Source organism: Crocodylus siamensis, chromosome 9 (genome assembly GCF_052110815.1).
Source record: "Crocodylus siamensis isolate JL-2025a chromosome 9, ASM5211081v1, whole genome shotgun sequence".
In the NCBI taxonomy this organism is placed as follows: Eukaryota; Metazoa; Chordata; order Crocodylia; family Crocodylidae; genus Crocodylus; species Crocodylus siamensis.
Window position 1 is genome coordinate 23,267,698 of NC_143403.1, and position 17,055 is coordinate 23,284,752.

Consider the following 17,055-nt stretch of genomic DNA (forward strand, 5'->3'; position numbering starts at 1 on the left):
TTAGCAGTCTTACCAAAAATGGTACTGATAAATGAGATTTTACTTTGAATTAAATGTTTAATTTAGAATTATGTCACCAAATACCTTACTGTACCTACAAACAGAACAGGATCTTGGGGAATAACAGAAAGCTTTGTTCTTAGATCTTCCAGACTAATTGTACAGATATCAACATTGTCAATTAGGATGGTACCAGCAGTTGGTTCTGCTAGGCGAAACAGTGCCACTCCTAGAGATGATTTTCCTGTAGGGGATTAAAAAATAGTGTAGATATACCTTGTGGTTTTTTAAAATAATTATTTACAGTGCATTTTGCTTGAACTGCAAGGCTCCAGGTTTACACACCTGTGATCTGAACTCCTTCCTTTTATTCAGATTCAGAGATCTGGTTTAGCATAGCATAGCCACAGTACAAGTTTCTAAAATTTAGTTGTCTCTTCCTCTGCTACTGTGCCACATCTCTCACTGGAAGTGATTGTTTTCTAGGGTGACAAATTATGTCATTATTCATGCTCATTCACTCTTGGGCTTTCTATTGAGAGTGTTAATGAGTATGTCAATAATGTTAATTATAGTAATGGCTATGTAATGAGGACGTCCACTGAAAATTTTGCTGAAAGCCATGAGAAGCTTTTCATTTTTAATATGTACTGTTAATCAAATAACAGAACAGTGTAAAAATTACCGCTATACAGGTAATACTTTTGTTATAAGAATAATTCAGCATGAAAAACCTCACTTACAGTAGACTTCATGAGCCATGTGCTGGGTCATGCTTTCAGTAAGAAATTTGGAAGTATTTATAGACATTCCCAAGATTTCCATTTGCTTATTAGCTATAGGTAAAAAAAAGGCTGATTGAATCTATTGTGGTGGATTCTGTTGCAATTGTCCCCATGCAGGTTAGTTAACATAATGGTTTTCAGTTTTCTAAAATGGCAATGACTGCCCAGATCTCTGTGTTTTCAAGGAGGAAGTTCTGGATTAGCCTGCCTTATAGATAAAAAAATAGACTTTATAGTATAGTTTAGTATTTATAGATATAATATTGTCTAGTCTTATCAATCCAGTATTGAAATTCCTATGGCTATTAATAGCTGAACAGAGCCCTTCTGATGTTTCCAAAACTTTGGGGAATATACTTCTACCCAGAGTTTCTTCCTGGGCTGCTGTTACTACTATGACTATCTGGCCCTAATATAAGGATGTATCTTAATGGTACAGCTGAGCTCTTAGAATGTAAAATCACAATTACAATTAAATTTCCTCTAAAAATAACAAACTCATGACATTTATTATATGTACTACCATAAAAGAAAAAAAAAACTAAGGAAAAATATGTATCTCACCAGAGCCAGTTCTGCCAACAATACCAATTGTTTCTTGACCATGAATTCTCATATTTAAACCATGGAGAACTATAGGACTGTTTTCTCTGTATTTCATTTGGTAATCTTTAAATACAATTTCCCCTTGATTTGGCCAGCCTTTGGGAGACTTCAAAATATTTGAACACTGTGGAGCCTCAGGAACACATGTCTCAGAGAAATAAAAGTAGAACAATATTCAGTTGATCCATAGTAGTGAACAGTTAAATATTCCATAATATTTATAAATGGTATGGCCTTAATGTTACATGTAGATATATTTCTTACCAAGACATATTCCATTATTTGTTCAACAGAGGTAAATGTGGTTTCTGTCTCAATTCCTGATCTTACACATACTTGGAGAAGTCCACTCAACTATAATAATCATAAAGAATTATTTCAATAGAATTACCTGCATATACAGGAAGTTAAGCATTTATGTAAGTTTCTGCAGGATAAAAATCATAGAAACTTGTTTATACTTATTACATCACCTTACTGAACTCTTTTGAATGTTATTAAGAGATTTATATGAAATTTTCTGTCTGATGTGAGTCGTGGCTTTGATGGTGATAATTTATAGGGAGATTTTCAAAGGCACAAAGGGGAGTTAGCCAGCTTTTGATGTGGGTGCCTAATTTGTTCTTTATTCCTGTAAAAATTAATTTCTTACAGCCTGATCTTCTCATCGGTGTCTCATCCATTTTATTTGTTCAGCCAATAATCCCCATCAGGCTCTTGCTGTGATTCCTTCATTCTACAGCCTCTCCCAAGTAAAGCTATAAACACCTTTGAGCCCACAGCTATGTCCACCCTTCCTTTCTTTTTTAAAACTGTAGAATCTTCAGGAAAAAAATGCATTTGATGATTTTTACCCTGTAATAGGCCTGGATGTCTAAATCCTTATGTGGGAGTTTGAAAAAGTACTTGTAAATCACATGACAAGTCACAGAATATCCTGTTTAGCCCAATGCATATTGGGAAGCTGCTTTCTATTCATTTTTATCTACAATAAATATCTGGTGAGGAAAGAAAAGTGAATAATCAAAGTAAAAGGGTGCTTAAGAGAATGAAGCAGTGCAAAAGCCCATCAACAACACAGCTCAATGATAGACCCTCAGGCAATTTCAAAGCTATTACAACTGCCTGTGGAGACTGCCAAGCTGCCGTAGATGGAAAAATATCTTTCACAGTTTGACATGAAATCCTGTGTTTTTTCTGGCCTCTCTTCTTGCTGTTAGGAGATATTCTGTAGTCAATGAAATGTGTTAAATAATATATTTACCGTGAAATTTTAAGTACATAACAGTTAAGAGCAAATATTGTATTTTAAGCAAATGCTACATTTTTTCATATGAATTTTTAACATATTTAAAGTATATATTTTGGCAACATTATTAACCCAGTAGCAGTGCTCTTTGGGTATGTTTATTTATTATACACAAACTTTAAACAGATGTGTGAGTTCTAAATGTCATGAAAAGAAGTAGTGGGCTAGGGACAGAAGTAAAAGTAAAGATGCAGACATTGCTTCTAATAGGTCCATTAGAACTGGAAATTAGGGGTGTGCGAAGCAGGCCGTATTCAATTTGGATTCAAATTCGGCCCGATTCAGGGGACAGTGATTCAATTCATTGATTCAGATCACTGTCCCGATTCAATTCGGCCAGATCTGAATCTGAAGATTCGCTGCTGATTTGGAGAATCAGTGAATCGGCCATAGACACAGCTTTAAATGTTTTTTCTACATACCTCAAGATACCAGGCAGCTCATGAACGCTGACATGGTGGGGCAGATGGAGTGTCCCACAGGAGTGTGGGGGGTTCCCCCACATGCTCAGCGGCAGACCTTGTGGTCCACTTCCAGGTCTGGTGCTGAGTGCACAGGGTACCTCCCCCTGTACCTCACCTGGCTCAGCGACTGGCCAGGGGGGACCCCAGGTGCCTTCTCAGACCCAGGAGGCACCAGCCACAAAACTGGGGCATGGGGGGGGTACCCCATACACTCCCTGGTGGGCCTGGAAGTGGACCAGAAGTACTTTTGGTCCCTTCCAGGTCTGCTGCTGAGCATGCTGGGGACCCCCCTGTGCTCCCATGGGACGTTCCATCCCCCCCACCATCTCAGTCTTCACGAGCTGCCTGGTACACTGAGGTATGTAGAAAAAACATTTAAAGCTGTGTCTATGTCTTAATCATCAAATCTCTCCAAATCTCTCCAAATCGATTTGGAGAGATTAAAGGGTCTCCTGGTTCGATTTGGATTCAGAGATTCAGCCACTGAATTGGGCCGAATTTCTGCTGAACTGAATCAGCGACTGAAGCTTTGCACAACCCTACTGGAAATGCCTCTATTACTGTATTGTGAACATAAACATTATAAAAAGAATAACAATATTACCCCAATTATGTAGAAACAGGGATGGCTTGTGTGACTTTTAAGAAGAAAATAGTATTAATTTTCATTTATGATTGCAAAGCAAATCTCATTTATTTTTGTGCTTTTCAAAAAAAAGAGGCTTCATTTTTTGTTGTAAATTCTGTATAAAGCTAAGGGATATTTAGCGTATTGTAAACATGAGTGCTTTGAAATTACTATTTAGTTATACATATTGTGGTAGCATAAAAAGGCAACAGTATGTACTGTGACATGGTGCATATGTGCACACCGAGTTGCATGAAAGTAGGTTTAACAAAATATAGGAGGTAAGATGGGGTGAAATAAGGACAAGGTAACATGGTTATGTAGATTAGCAATAGAGCTTACATCTCAGGTCTTTCCAAAATGTGTTTTCTCTGTATTCTCCTAGTGTAGGATTCTTACACTCTCTCACATTGGGTAGTAGCACCTTGCTTCAAAATCCAGTGAAGTATTTGCAAAATAAAGTACCACCCATTATAAGTATTGATAATATAATCTGATTCTAAATTAAGTCATTGTAATATTTAAATGGCATTTGGAGGTATAAAGAGTGGCTAAAAAAGGAAAACTATATGCACTAATATAGTTAACAACATAGGTTAAATATGGATATCAAGCATTCCATTTTACCTGGATTATATAGGACAAAGCCAAGCCTTTTGCTGCAGTACTAATTGAAGAAGGGCTCAAAGCAACAAATAATGCTACAATCAAAGTTATAACAGCTGCAAGGATATCTGTTCTAAGTGCAAACCATCGTAGTGCACAGTTAAATAGGAGAAAATGGTTGGAGTTTTCATCATTTAGCATTTTAAATCTGAAATTAAAATAAAGATGAACATTGTGAGTATAAAATAGTTTTAATATGTGAACATGAGATCTGTATCCCCTCTGTAGAGGAGCTGCTGTATTTACCTTTTTCATAGCCTTCATGTAATACTCTAAGTTGATTTAAAATGTTATGGAAACAGAGTTGAGTAAAAGAGTAGATATTCTAGGTCAGAATTATATCAGAAGGAATCAAATTATATCCCTAATGTCATTTCCATAAATCCCCACACATACATATATTAGTGGTCGTGGTATCTTTTTTTTTCTCTGGATAAGACCCATAAATGCTGTTAGTGACACAGCTCAGCAGTGTAAAGGGCCTTAAAGTAAGTGCAGATGTTATTTATGTTATTTACAGTCCATTTAGAGTACATGAGAAGCAGATCCACCATATGGAAAAATGCTTTCATGTTTAACATCATATCATCTGGCCTTAGTAAGGCCAGAGTCCATGTAGTATTAAACATAACCACATAACAGGCCTTGGCTATACTCAGGGCAGAATTGTATTTAGCATTATATTAATTAACCTGTGCTCTGGTAAAGTTTTACAATGTAAAGAGATTCTTTAAGACATCCTTACTTCACTATCAAACACATAGGGGAAGTACATCAGCTGGTCTTTCAACCTGCATTTTTCCTGCCCACTCTGGGAATACTCTCTCTCATTACCCCATTTTCCCCCAAATGCAAGAGACTGTGACTCTTCTTGCAGCCTCCTTTCAACATTGTTACTCAGGCAAGGACCAGGGACTGTCAAGCTCCAGAGAAGACTGTGAGAAAAGAAGAAGAAAGTGGAGGTAATAACTGATACAACTAGTTGGAGCTGAGATGTCCTTGGATTTATCCTTCTAGACCTATATCAAGAATGGCAATTTTTTATCTTCTTCTTTATAGAGGATGGTTATTATGTTTCTGAATAGATGGGTTTAAAGAGGCAGGTCCTACAACTGGTGGCTGAGAGAGAGAGACCATACAGTATTTCCTAAAGACCCCAAGGAAGGAAGTGTTAGACTTCTGGAGAAGGCAGTGTGTCTTGGGAGACTAGATTACTGATGCTTCAGGAACCGTCTTAAAAAAAAGAGAGAGAATATGTAAGGAATATTCAGGAATACGTAAGGAATTTGGAATTAAAGGGTGTTTATATGTGGTCTGGGAGTGGAGTGGGGGAAGTGCTTTAATCACAGCGGCTCTGAGAGCTGCTCTAATTAAAGTGTGTGGCATGTCACATGTATCAGTGTCCCCGCACTGAAAAATGGTGGCAGCGGTGCTTTAACTAAAGCTCATCAAACATCAACAAACATCAGTCAAAGTGTCCCCACTGCCATTTTTCAGCATGGAGATGCTGATACACATGATGCTGGAGTCTGCTGGAGCACGGTAATTACCACGCTGCAACAGACTCAATTAATCAAGTCTGCTCTGACACACTTTAATTGCAGTGCATCGGAGCATCCTTGCTGCATGTATATAGGTGCCCAAAGGGGCTATAAGATCTAAATCCTGAAGTAAAGAAGCAGGTCTATTCTCAGCTCCATAGAACAGATTTAGCATGGTTCAGTTCACATGGCATCATAAAGCAAAGCCTGGAGGTGTTGCTCCTTTATATAAAAGTCTGTATAATTTTGAGTCAAGCCATGTGAGCTCACTGAATCTTTCTCTTAAATTAGGTACTAGAGATCTCTTCAAATTCAAAGAATAAGTGAACACATTGCTTGAAAGCTGAAACAGCGAGTCTGGACACACAATGCTATCTGTGTGACTCTTTTGAGATTCTATGGCACATATCAGGAGTATTCTTCCATCGTTCTCAGATAGTTGCTGGTCATGTAGTGTGATAACAGAATGGTTTCATCAATAACACTACAGGTATCAACCCCTGGTATTGACAATTCAGTGAAGAATAACAAGGTAATATTATTTGTCCATAGCAGGGTCCCAAGCAAAACCAAGAAGGTGTAATTGTAGTGTTTGCAGCTTACTGTTTGATATAGTCTTCTTTTTTATCATAGGCATGAATTACACTGAGTCCTTGCACAGAAGAAGAAATATGAGAGTACAGTGGTGATCTGCTAATATTTTCTATTCTCTTTAGCTCTCGAATAGCTCTCTTGAATATTCTGCAACAAAATAGAAGCAATATAATACAATGATTATGCAAACTATGGATGTATATCACTGCTTCATTGCTAAACCCAGTACTTTTAACTAAAACTTCAAATGTCCTGTAGTGAAGGAATATGGAGCAGTCCCATCCAGTAGGCTGTTCTGTCAGAAACTATGCCTCGAAGCAGGGCTGTCTAACTGGTGGCCTGTGGGCTTCTGCCCACCTATCACTCCCTGCATTCTTCCTGCTTCTGCAGCAGTGGATAGGGCCTCTGGAGCAGGACAGCATGGTGAGAGGTAGCCCAGGCACTAGGGGGAGGCTTGGGCTGCCTGCTTAGCACCACTGGTAGGGGGATCTCAGATGAGGGCATGCCATTGCCTACATGGCATTGGGGGAGTGGGCTCATGCTGCTTGCAAGGCAGCAGGGAAGGTGGGTGGCGGGGGGGACTCCTGCCCAATAGCAGGAGACAGAAAGTGTGGTGGGGGGAGGTATCTCACCTGGCAGCAGCAGCAGAGGGTTCACATGATGGGGGATGGGTAGGCTTGCCCTGCTCTGGTAGGGGGTTGCTTGTACTGCCTGCATGGCCACAATGATGGGGGGACCTCCCCTGCCCAGTGCCAGCAGCAGGGACTTGTATGGTGGGGGTGGGTGGACTCATGCTGTTCCAGTGGGAGGAGCTGCACATGATGGGGGTCTCTGTAGCCTGCACAGCATTCAGCCCCCATAGCACAAGGCCCCAGTGGTGTATGGCTCAGGATCGTTGACCATTGTGGCAAGTGGCCCACAGCTGCTTTGACATTGGACAGCCCTGCCTTTTAGTCTTACCTGGAGTGCCCAGGAATGCAGAATACTGCACCATGCCCCAGAACCTTTGCTGGTCACTGCAAAGGAAGCTTTGGCCACAATCTCATCTCCTCTCTTCTCTGTCTCTCCATACCTCCTTTTGAGCAGCGGTGCCCAACCTGGACTGGATAGGTGGTGTCAGGCCAGTCTGCTAGCCTGGTTACGCCTATGGATTGAGCCAAGTGCCAGATCTGGCTGTGGATCAGTCCCGTATGCTGGTCTGATCTGATGCACAAGGCCATGTGATTTGGTCTGCTGGACTCCCCATAGGTACAGAAAATTGGCAATCTGGGTGGTGGGAAGTGGTGATAATGGTAGCCTGCAGAGTGTTGGTTGAGCAACACTGCTTTAGAGCATCTTTTGTTCCCAGAAGGCTAAGGCAGCCCTCTTAGTTTAAGAGTAACTTAGTTTGCCAAGTAAAGGAAAAGCAATTATGTCTAGGCCTAACAGAGGGATGCAAGGGTAGGAAAGCTCTTTGGTGCAAATTAAAAAAAAATGAGTAGCAGTTTTAGGTTCCCAATTTGAGCTCTCTTTAGAAGTGGCTATTCAGGGGAGGTGCCCAGCACTTTCTGAAAATCAAGTCTGTTCCAGGGGACTCAAACTGGGCACACAAAACCACAGCCAATTTAGAAAATATTTCTGTTTGTCCCCCAGAAAGGGAGCAGGCAGAATCCAGCCTTTCAGTTTCATTTCCTTCTTTTTCATTATTGATCCATTATGAGTACAGAAGTATGACAGCAGATTTTGCAAATTGAGAATTACCATCACCTATCCTGCCTGATGAAGAGGAGATGAGAGGCCTATAAAAAAAAATACCAGCAAAATGTGTTGCATAATCATGTGCTGTAATGTGAAGAGAAGAGCCTAGCCATTAGCAGCCCACCAACCATCCAGCCCTGTTATAATTCTCTGGCGTGGTTTAAGTTGCTGGCAGAGATACAGTTTCTGCACTGACAGAAGCTTCCAAGTACATTCAGTGCATGTGCACTACACCAGTGCATTCAAAAATACCTTGGTTAAACTCATCCCTGCCTATTTTTGTGTAGATGGAAAGTTGTAAATGATTACTGTCTAAGGAGACTCATTCTGAATAAACCAATGGTTCTGGGGTATATTGGCAGAAGGCAATATAAAGAGTGACTATATTAGCCCTTTAATAGAAGCTAAGATGACTGACAGCTTCCCAGTTTTTTTCTGAGTGTGATTTGCTGTCTTAGATTTTCTTCTTGGTTCCTGTAGTTTCTCAACCTCCTGTTATAGTTTATGAAAGAATTTGGAGCGTTCTGCAACTGCATTACCATACGAACATATGTACTACAGTTTCTGCAGGCCAAAAATTGCTTAAAATATTTCTTAAAGAACCAGAACATCGACTTACTGAAAAAGTAGTACAAAAAAAGCAGCTATGACGATGACTGCAATTAGAAGAAAAGGGAACACAAGGCCTATTACGGCTACAATAAAGAACACCATAAAAAACTGCTGCAAAAATGTCTCAGCGTGAAATGGAAGTCTCATATCCAGTTCATCCATATCCTTAGAAAAACGGTTCATTAGCCTACCAGTGGGAGTTGTATCAAAGAAACTCATTGGACTATGTAAGATCTGTGGATAAAGAGAAACAGCAAAATCAGATGCAGTCTTTGTCTTTTACTGTATTTAGAGTCTACATAGGAAAGTAGACATTAGCTTAATCTTGGCTAACATTTAAATAATAGAAGCAGCAAACATAAGTTTACTATAGCACTTAAAGCAACAGTAGTATTTGTGAAGCAGCTTTTGACAGTAGAATTAAATGTGTCGTAGGGGCTTATTTTCACAACTAAAATAAAGTGCAAATGAGAATCATAGAGATCTAAAATACACTTTTAAAAGGGAATAATTATAAAAAGAGATGTACACCTTTCATCAAAGTGCATAAATAGATTCCTAGCTCACAACATATGGATGGTTCCATTGAATTAAGTAGTGTTACATATATGCTTAGATATAGGAACCTGCTGAAATAGCTTGTCAAATTAAGGCCTAATAAAATATAGGAACAAATGATAGGTCATACCAGAATTGGGAATCAATGGGCTTTCCAAAAGATCCTAAGTAGGTTAGGTGACTAACCGTGTTTGACTTAAGTGCTTAATTCCTTTGAACCTATTTGAGCCTTATAATCTGGTCCCAGGTGCCTAGGAATGAGACTTAGCCTCCTACATCACTTGGGCACTTTTGAATATTTTACCCATAGCCCTTTTTGTCCAAATATTTTCCCTCTAGTAATTGCTGGAAAGAGAAAATCTCTCTGGTACATCTTATCCTATTGTGCCATGTTGTATCATGGCAAGGGTGGGAGGCTCTATCCCTCACCAGCACTGACTTGTGTCCCAGATTACCAAAAAAAATTGCATTTAAATGGGGCCTTTCACTTGGATCTGGAACCAACTTACAAGAGAAGCGGTGCTGGCTCCTACCCTGGGGGTGTTTAAGAGGAGGCTAGACGTACACCTTGCTGAGGTCGTTTGACCCCAGTACTCTTTGCTGCCATGGCAGGGGGTCGGATTTGATGATCTGCTTAGGTCCCTTCTGACCCTAGAAACTATGAAACTATGAAACTTGATAAGCTTCTAAACACTTTGGAAACATGAATTGATTAAAGCTTATAGCAACCTTTTGGGGTAGGTACAGTAAAAGCTGCCTTAGCTGGCCCCTTACAAGCCAGCATGCTCTATTAACTGGCATGCCGGCTTGTAAGGTAAAAGCGAAACCAGAAGTCCCCACCATGTTACTTCTGGTTTTGCCGAGCCCCCATGGCCCAGGGCAAAGCAGCCTGTGCTGCCGAGCCCCCATGACCTGGGGCATAGCAGGGTGCAAGAGGCCCGCCTCCCTGTCCCTTGGGGCCCACGGGAGGATCAGTGATACGGTGGGAGAGGCAGCGATGCCCCAGATGCAGCGGGAGAAGCGGCGGCCTGTACAGACCTGTTCAGATCTCTTAATTAACCAGCATATTTTGTTATCCAGCAGCCCCCATTCCTCATGGATGCCAGATAACAAAGCTTTTGCTGTACATAGTATTATAACATGATAAACAAAACACCTGAGATACAAAATGTTCATCCATATTGCTCAAGGTGAGATGATAAGTGAACAATTGAGCTGTGAATACAACAAATGGCTGCTGACCCTCCACAGCAGCCCGAACTACAAAATCACACTGCTCACCTTCCTAACTTATTAAATTAAATATAATTTAATAATTATAAAGAACAAAGCATATACCATACCTTATAGAATACATTATCATGCAGTGTTGAAGAAGCCTTTAATGTTGTCTTTGTAAAAACAAGCCCTCTGATGATACTTAGGACAATCATGGCCACCAGGCTGATTCCATAGATGAGTTGGTAAAAGTGTAGTCTGGGGTTATCCAAGATGTTTTCCATATCACAGGTGTATTTTGTGTCATTACTCAAGATGGTACAAATTTTCTTTGAAACAAACAGATACAGGACAGTAATTGAAGTATGAAAGCTGTTTCTGATAACATGATAGGGATGAAGGAAGACTGGATAGCTGAAGTATATGGGTACCTTATCCACAGCACTTTCCCCATTAGAAAATGCCATGTGCCCAAGTAAGAGATGGAGGATGCATCTACACATTCATTAATGTGCTTTTGCTACTGTGGATTAAATTTAGTACCCCTGGTTGGCTGTACATGGGCATGGAGGCTGTTCCAATGTGCTGTAATTACAGTGTGTTGGAGCAGACTTGATTAATTAAGTCTGCTGGAGCATAGTAATTACCATGCTTCAGCAGACTTCTGTATCTCGTGTATCAGAGTCCCCATGTTTCAAAGTGGTGGGGACATTCAATGAGCTTTATTTCAACTGCCCCGCTGCCATTTTGAAGTGTGGAGACGCTGATACATGAGACAATGCAGTGCTTTAATTAAGGTGGCTCTCAGAGCCACTCTAATGAAAGCACTGCCCCCTGACCCCTGGAGCACATGTAAAAGTGCCCTCTAATGTGAGGTACTAAATTAATGTGCATTAGGCTGCCTTAATGCACAGTAGCAAAAGTGTATACTTTTTTAGTTACTCTTAATGCACAGTAGCCTATTTTTCCTGTGCTTTAGCATATTAGCACAGTTTTCAATGTAACACTTTAATGCGCCATAAAATAGGCTACTGAGCATTAAAGCACACATGCAGACATGCCCAGAGTGTCATAGAAATGTTATGATATTGCTGTACTGCCTCTTTATACAAGGAGTCCTCAGAAAGTAGGATCCACTGGCCCTATGTAACTGTAATGGCCCTGAATGTGACCCAGTGTTGTTACTTTTTATGAAGTAAAACATTTTTCAATTTGAAATCCTACAGATTTTGCAATAGCCATTTGCATAATGTAACATGAATTCCTTTACTTGTTTCCTCTTTATTTGAGGTTTTACAAATTCCATTCTTGCCATTAACATTTTCCTTTTGGCCTACATCCCAGCCCTTATTTCTTTTAACACCTTGTCCCTCATTCATATTTGTAGGAAAATTACATTTTATGCTTTAGGAATTTTCTCTGCTGCTCTGTTTAGCATGTATGGGCACATCCACACATGCAGACACATGCACTTGCAGCAGCTCAAATAAGAGTGGCACAAAGGTGTGCTGGCCATTTTTGCCTCAGCACATGCCTGAACATGCACTTCGGGGCCAAGTGCCACTTAGGGGCAAACTGACCCTGTTCAGCTCCTCCCACCTCTGCAGCCAGGGGGAGCTTTTATACTGGCCCCAGCAGTATAAAAACCTGTCCTGTACTGGCCCCAGCAGTACAAAAAGCTGCTCTGGCAAGCAGCTCAAGGCAATTTCTGGGACAGTGGCAGTCCCTGTCCCACCATGTCCTCCAGTCCACCTGAATTTGTCGTAGGGCTGGCGCCTCGCCCAGTCTTACGGCACTCCCCACTCCACCACCTGAGCTGACTGGAGCACACCAGACTGGTTCGCTTTTCCACCGTCCATCACCTCCACCTCTACACACTCATGTGCCACATGATCCATCATGCTGCCCTACATCCTGCCCAGACACCAAGTGGTGAGCTCTGCTGAGCAAGGGCATAGCTGGGGCACCCCAGTGGCTGACTCTGTACTCCACCCTCATCCCACGAGCCACTGGGGACCTCAGCTGGCAGCTCCTCCATGGAGCCATCACCCCGGACATGTTTCTGGAGAGCTTCATAGACACCCCAGCCTCCTGCCCCTTCTGTGGGCAGAGGGAAACCCGGGTGCACATGACCCTCCTCCTGAGGTTCTGGTTGAATTTCACCCCCACCTTTTTGTTTTTGGTCACCCCATCCATGGCCCCACCAAGTCCTGGGACCTCCTGGTCAACCTCCTCTTGGCCCTGGCCAAGTGGGCCCTGTACTTGACCAGGAAGGAGGCTCTGGCTACGAAGGTGCCCAGAGATTGTGGGGCCACTTTCCTCTCATTTGTCTATGTACATTTCTGGGCACAGCACCAGTGGGAGGTGTACACCAGCTCTTTGGATGCCTTTGAGGACCAGTGGGTGTGGCTCAGGGGGCTCTGCTCAGTGTCCCCCTCTGAACAACTTCTTTTCACATTTTGAACCTTTGACCCCTACGTCACTCCTACCCTTTTCTTCCTTCATTGTCCCACCAAAAAAAACCAACTAGTTTTGTCTTTCAGCCTTTGGTTCCACACAGTTGGGGCTATTAGTTAACTAGATTGGCCTCAAGGCCCATGATCTCTGGAAGATACAAATAGACAGGAGCTTCTGGAACCTGGCCAAATAGTATCTGGGAACACTGGCACTGGGGGCTGCTTCCTGATTATGACCTGCTGCCACCTGCTACAGCATGCAGCCCCAAACTGCCAGACCCAGATGGGGACTGCACGGCTGCCTGAGCTGTGCCATGGGCACTGTAGCAGAGGCATCTACACCTCTGAGCCAGCTGCCAGTGTGCCATGGCTGCACAGTTGGCCTTTGTGTGGCACTGCTGACATGTGTGCCCCTGCCCTGCCCTCTGGGCAGCTATTGCCTGAAAGATGTTCTCTTTGTGGTGACCTGCTTTGAACTGTCAAAGCATGTCCTCCGGGCCCCAAATGGCCAGGAGGTCAGCCACCTCATTTACCCTCCAGCTTGGTCCCAAGGTGCCAGCTCTGAGCAGGCTTCTCTGCCTGGGTCCTGCCACTTGCCTCACTAGCAGAAATCCTGGTGTTCTTTCCCTATTTAACAGCTGCACATTCTCTGGACAAAAAGATCTGAAATTCACTCTTTAAAATACCCCCAAATCCACATTCTTTCACAATTAAAAGACTACTATATATAGACAGAGACAGAGAGAGTGATCAGTTGGGCAATGTTTTATTGATATATTTACAATTTTAAAGCAATTTGGAAGCCTACCAGTGTCTCTATCATCATAATAAAATTAATTCTAAATATCTATATGCTTTTAGGTTTGCTTTTGGTTTTCTTATCATAGAAAAATTAGAGCTCCCCCTGACCCCTTCATTTACCAGGATGTGGGGACAGCTTCCCCTGAAGCCACAGCTCCTACCAGCAGATCTCATCCTGTCTGGCAGCTGGGCATGCTGGGTGTGTGATGGGATGTGAGGTTTGCAGGAGGAGGGTGGGAAGGGGGGAATGTAGGGATAGTGTGGGGTATGTGGGAGGTGTGGGGTGTGTGTGTGGGTGTGGGGTTTGGAGGAGGGGGATGGGGATGTGGGGAGATGTGGGGCTGGTGTGGGAGTTGTATGGTGTGGGGTGTGTGGGGGTGGGGGAGGGGTTTGCAGGGGGAAAGTGGGAGGTTTTGGGGATCTGAGGGCATGTGGGGTGTGTGGGTTGGTATGGGTGGGTGTGGGGGTGGGTGTGGAGGGATGTTGGATTAAGGGGGGGCCATCACAAGCCTGGCCCCCCACCCCCTGTGGTGCACAGCCCCTGGCACTGGCGGCAGCAGCCAGCCGAACACTGTCCGCTGAAGTGCTGCCTGATCCACAGTCTGTGAGGGGAGAATTGGGACTGGGCTGACCTGACCTAACCTGGCCTGACCCGCTAACACGTCTTTGGACAGGACTAGGACATGTGGCTCTGGGAACCATGGCTCCTGTCCAAAGGTGCACGCTAGCTGTGTGGGACAGGCCGGGTTGGGCTGGGCCCATTCTCCATGAGGATCAGAACATGGCTGTGGGGCTGTGCCATGGCCCACTTGTAGGCACAGTCTTGCAGCTGTGCATTGCCACCTGACCCTTATGGAGAATGGGCCCAACCCAGCCCAGATCACCCAGCTAGTGCATGCCTTTGGACAGGAGCAGCCATGGGTCCTGGAGTTGCATGTCCCTGTCCTGTCCAAAGGTGCAGTAGTGGGTTGGGCCGGGTCAACTTGGGTCGGATCAGGCCAGGTCCATTCTCCCTATACAGACCATGGGTCAGGCAGCACTACAGTGGGCACAGCATGGCCCACTGCTGTTGCCAGCACTGGGGCCTGTGCACCACAGGTTGGGGCCGGGCATGTGGCAGCCCCTCTTCAGGCTCCACCACAAACCCCACATCTTCCCCACACCTCACATATTCCCACATGCCCTGCCACTCCCCACACACTCCACATTTCTCCACACCCCCCACCACTCCCCACACACCCTCTGCCATTCTTCATACATCCTGTATCCCCACCCCCCCACCACTTTGCACACACCCACTGACACACCCCACACCCTCAAACCACCCAGAAACCATAATGCCCCCCAACCCCCCATCCCCAGCTACATAGGGCAGTGCTTGGAGCCAGGTCATGCCGCTGCCTTGCCCCATTTCTGTTTGCCTTGCACACTAAGGGTGCATGCTGGGGCAACAGAAGCTCCACAGAGATACTCTGGCCAGATACCAGGGCATCTCTGGAAGAAGCATACCTCCAGGTTGCCTGAGGGGATGGTCCTGGACCATGCCTTGCCCTGCTTTTTTTCTGTGGGTTTTTTTTTTTATACCTGGAAATCCAGGTATCAAATTTAGAGCCCGTGCTGTAAATATGCAGTGCTGGAAACATTTTGTTGTTCTCAGAGTGCCTCTCGTGGCATCTCAAACTTGTTTGAGATGCCACAATAGGCACATGTGCACTCATCTGGACTCTCAGCTATATTTCCCTATGTGTGAATCCCTTCCTTTTACTTCATGGAATCAAAACTGGTCAGATATATTTCATATTGCAGGTAACCATTTTGGCTGTAGGGCTTTTAAAAAAATATCTCAGTTCCATGTTGCTGTTTCTAAGCTTCAGATGACCATAGTGTGGAGCTTAGTGTTATCTGTGATAGGCCACAGACTTGTTACTTTAGAAATAATACTGCTTAAATACCATGCATATCTATCATGCTCTATAAACAAATGTTATCATTTTGGTGTCTAAAAACTATGGTTTGATTTTAAAACCTGCACTTGTACATTTCAGCAGGCTGCCAGCCACTCTAACCCAGAAGTCAGAGTTTTTACTCTCAGTCTCTGAAACAAAGGTTGGATTGGTGAAAATAAGGTAATAGTATGTTTTAAAAAGCTGGTACTTTATAACCCATATTTTATTTTTGTCAGCAAATTTGCATCTTTTTACAAATAAAAGTGGTGTTGAGAAATGGATTTCACATGAGGAAAAATAGGATCAGGATTTTGAAACACTACTACAGCTTTAAACAATTACCTTAAGCTAATACCTGTTTAAAAACAATTGCAAATTTCAGAAGCCTTTTGGCTTCTTTCTTCTGTGCATTATATCCATCCATCCATACACACACACATATGTATATATAAAATAAATTTAAAAGGAAAAAATAATAAAAAGTAAATATTTCAGGGAAACTGTTACAGACATCTCCTTTAATCCTTTTATTTTTAGCCTGTTTTACTAATTGTACTTTAAGTTATCAGGAATCTATTTTACTTTTCTCTGATACTAATTGTTTGCATTTTAGATTTCCATTAGTTTGGTGAGTGAAAATGGATTGATTGCTTTTGTTTAGAGTTCTGCTTTATGGTTCTGCACTAGAACAATTCTATTGCTGTCTTGAGGTCACAAATACAGCATACGGAATCTTACCCAAAAGCTGTTCCCATTTACTTTAAGATTAGGTTTTTGATGTTGTTGCTTTGTTTTAATGATGCAAAACTAATTTTGGGGATTAACAATGTTTTTAATTATAACCTGTTATTTAGTGTTAGGGAAAATGTGCTATACCACATAAGGGCTACATAGATTGTAAAAGTGCTCTACATAGCTGCAGATGGAGTAAGAGGGAATGAGTTCTTCACTCAAAAACCTTTCATAGGTAGGCAGGGAAAGTGGCCATGCACTGGAAAGTTCCGATAGGTGCATAGGGGATAGTATAATGCATCAGAAAATGAGGTGTGTAAATCTCTCTTCCCTCTCCTATGCAGTGGAGATACCAAAGGATCATTGTACCTTTGAAACACAGGGCCCCTACTGCTCCATATG

At 42.7% G+C, this 17,055-nt stretch overlaps 1 protein-coding gene across 1 annotated transcript in view; it reads right to left on the minus strand.

The window, feature by feature from the left end:
• Positions 1 to 17,055, minus strand: part of LOC149857215 (ATP-binding cassette sub-family C member 12-like) — a 69,980-nt gene that overhangs the window by 7,925 nt on the left and 45,000 nt on the right. Inside the window, exons 19-25 of the mRNA XM_090063277.1 lie at positions 10,844 to 11,047; positions 8,950 to 9,176; positions 6,603 to 6,740; positions 4,420 to 4,606; positions 1,656 to 1,745; positions 1,350 to 1,539; positions 85 to 244 (exon numbers count right to left, since the gene is read on the minus strand). Of these exons, the coding sequence (XP_089919403.1) occupies positions 85 to 244; positions 1,350 to 1,539; positions 1,656 to 1,745; positions 4,420 to 4,606; positions 6,603 to 6,740; positions 8,950 to 9,176; positions 10,844 to 11,047 (1,196 nt within the window). The remainder of the gene's footprint in view (positions 1 to 84; positions 245 to 1,349; positions 1,540 to 1,655; positions 1,746 to 4,419; positions 4,607 to 6,602; positions 6,741 to 8,949; positions 9,177 to 10,843; positions 11,048 to 17,055) is intronic.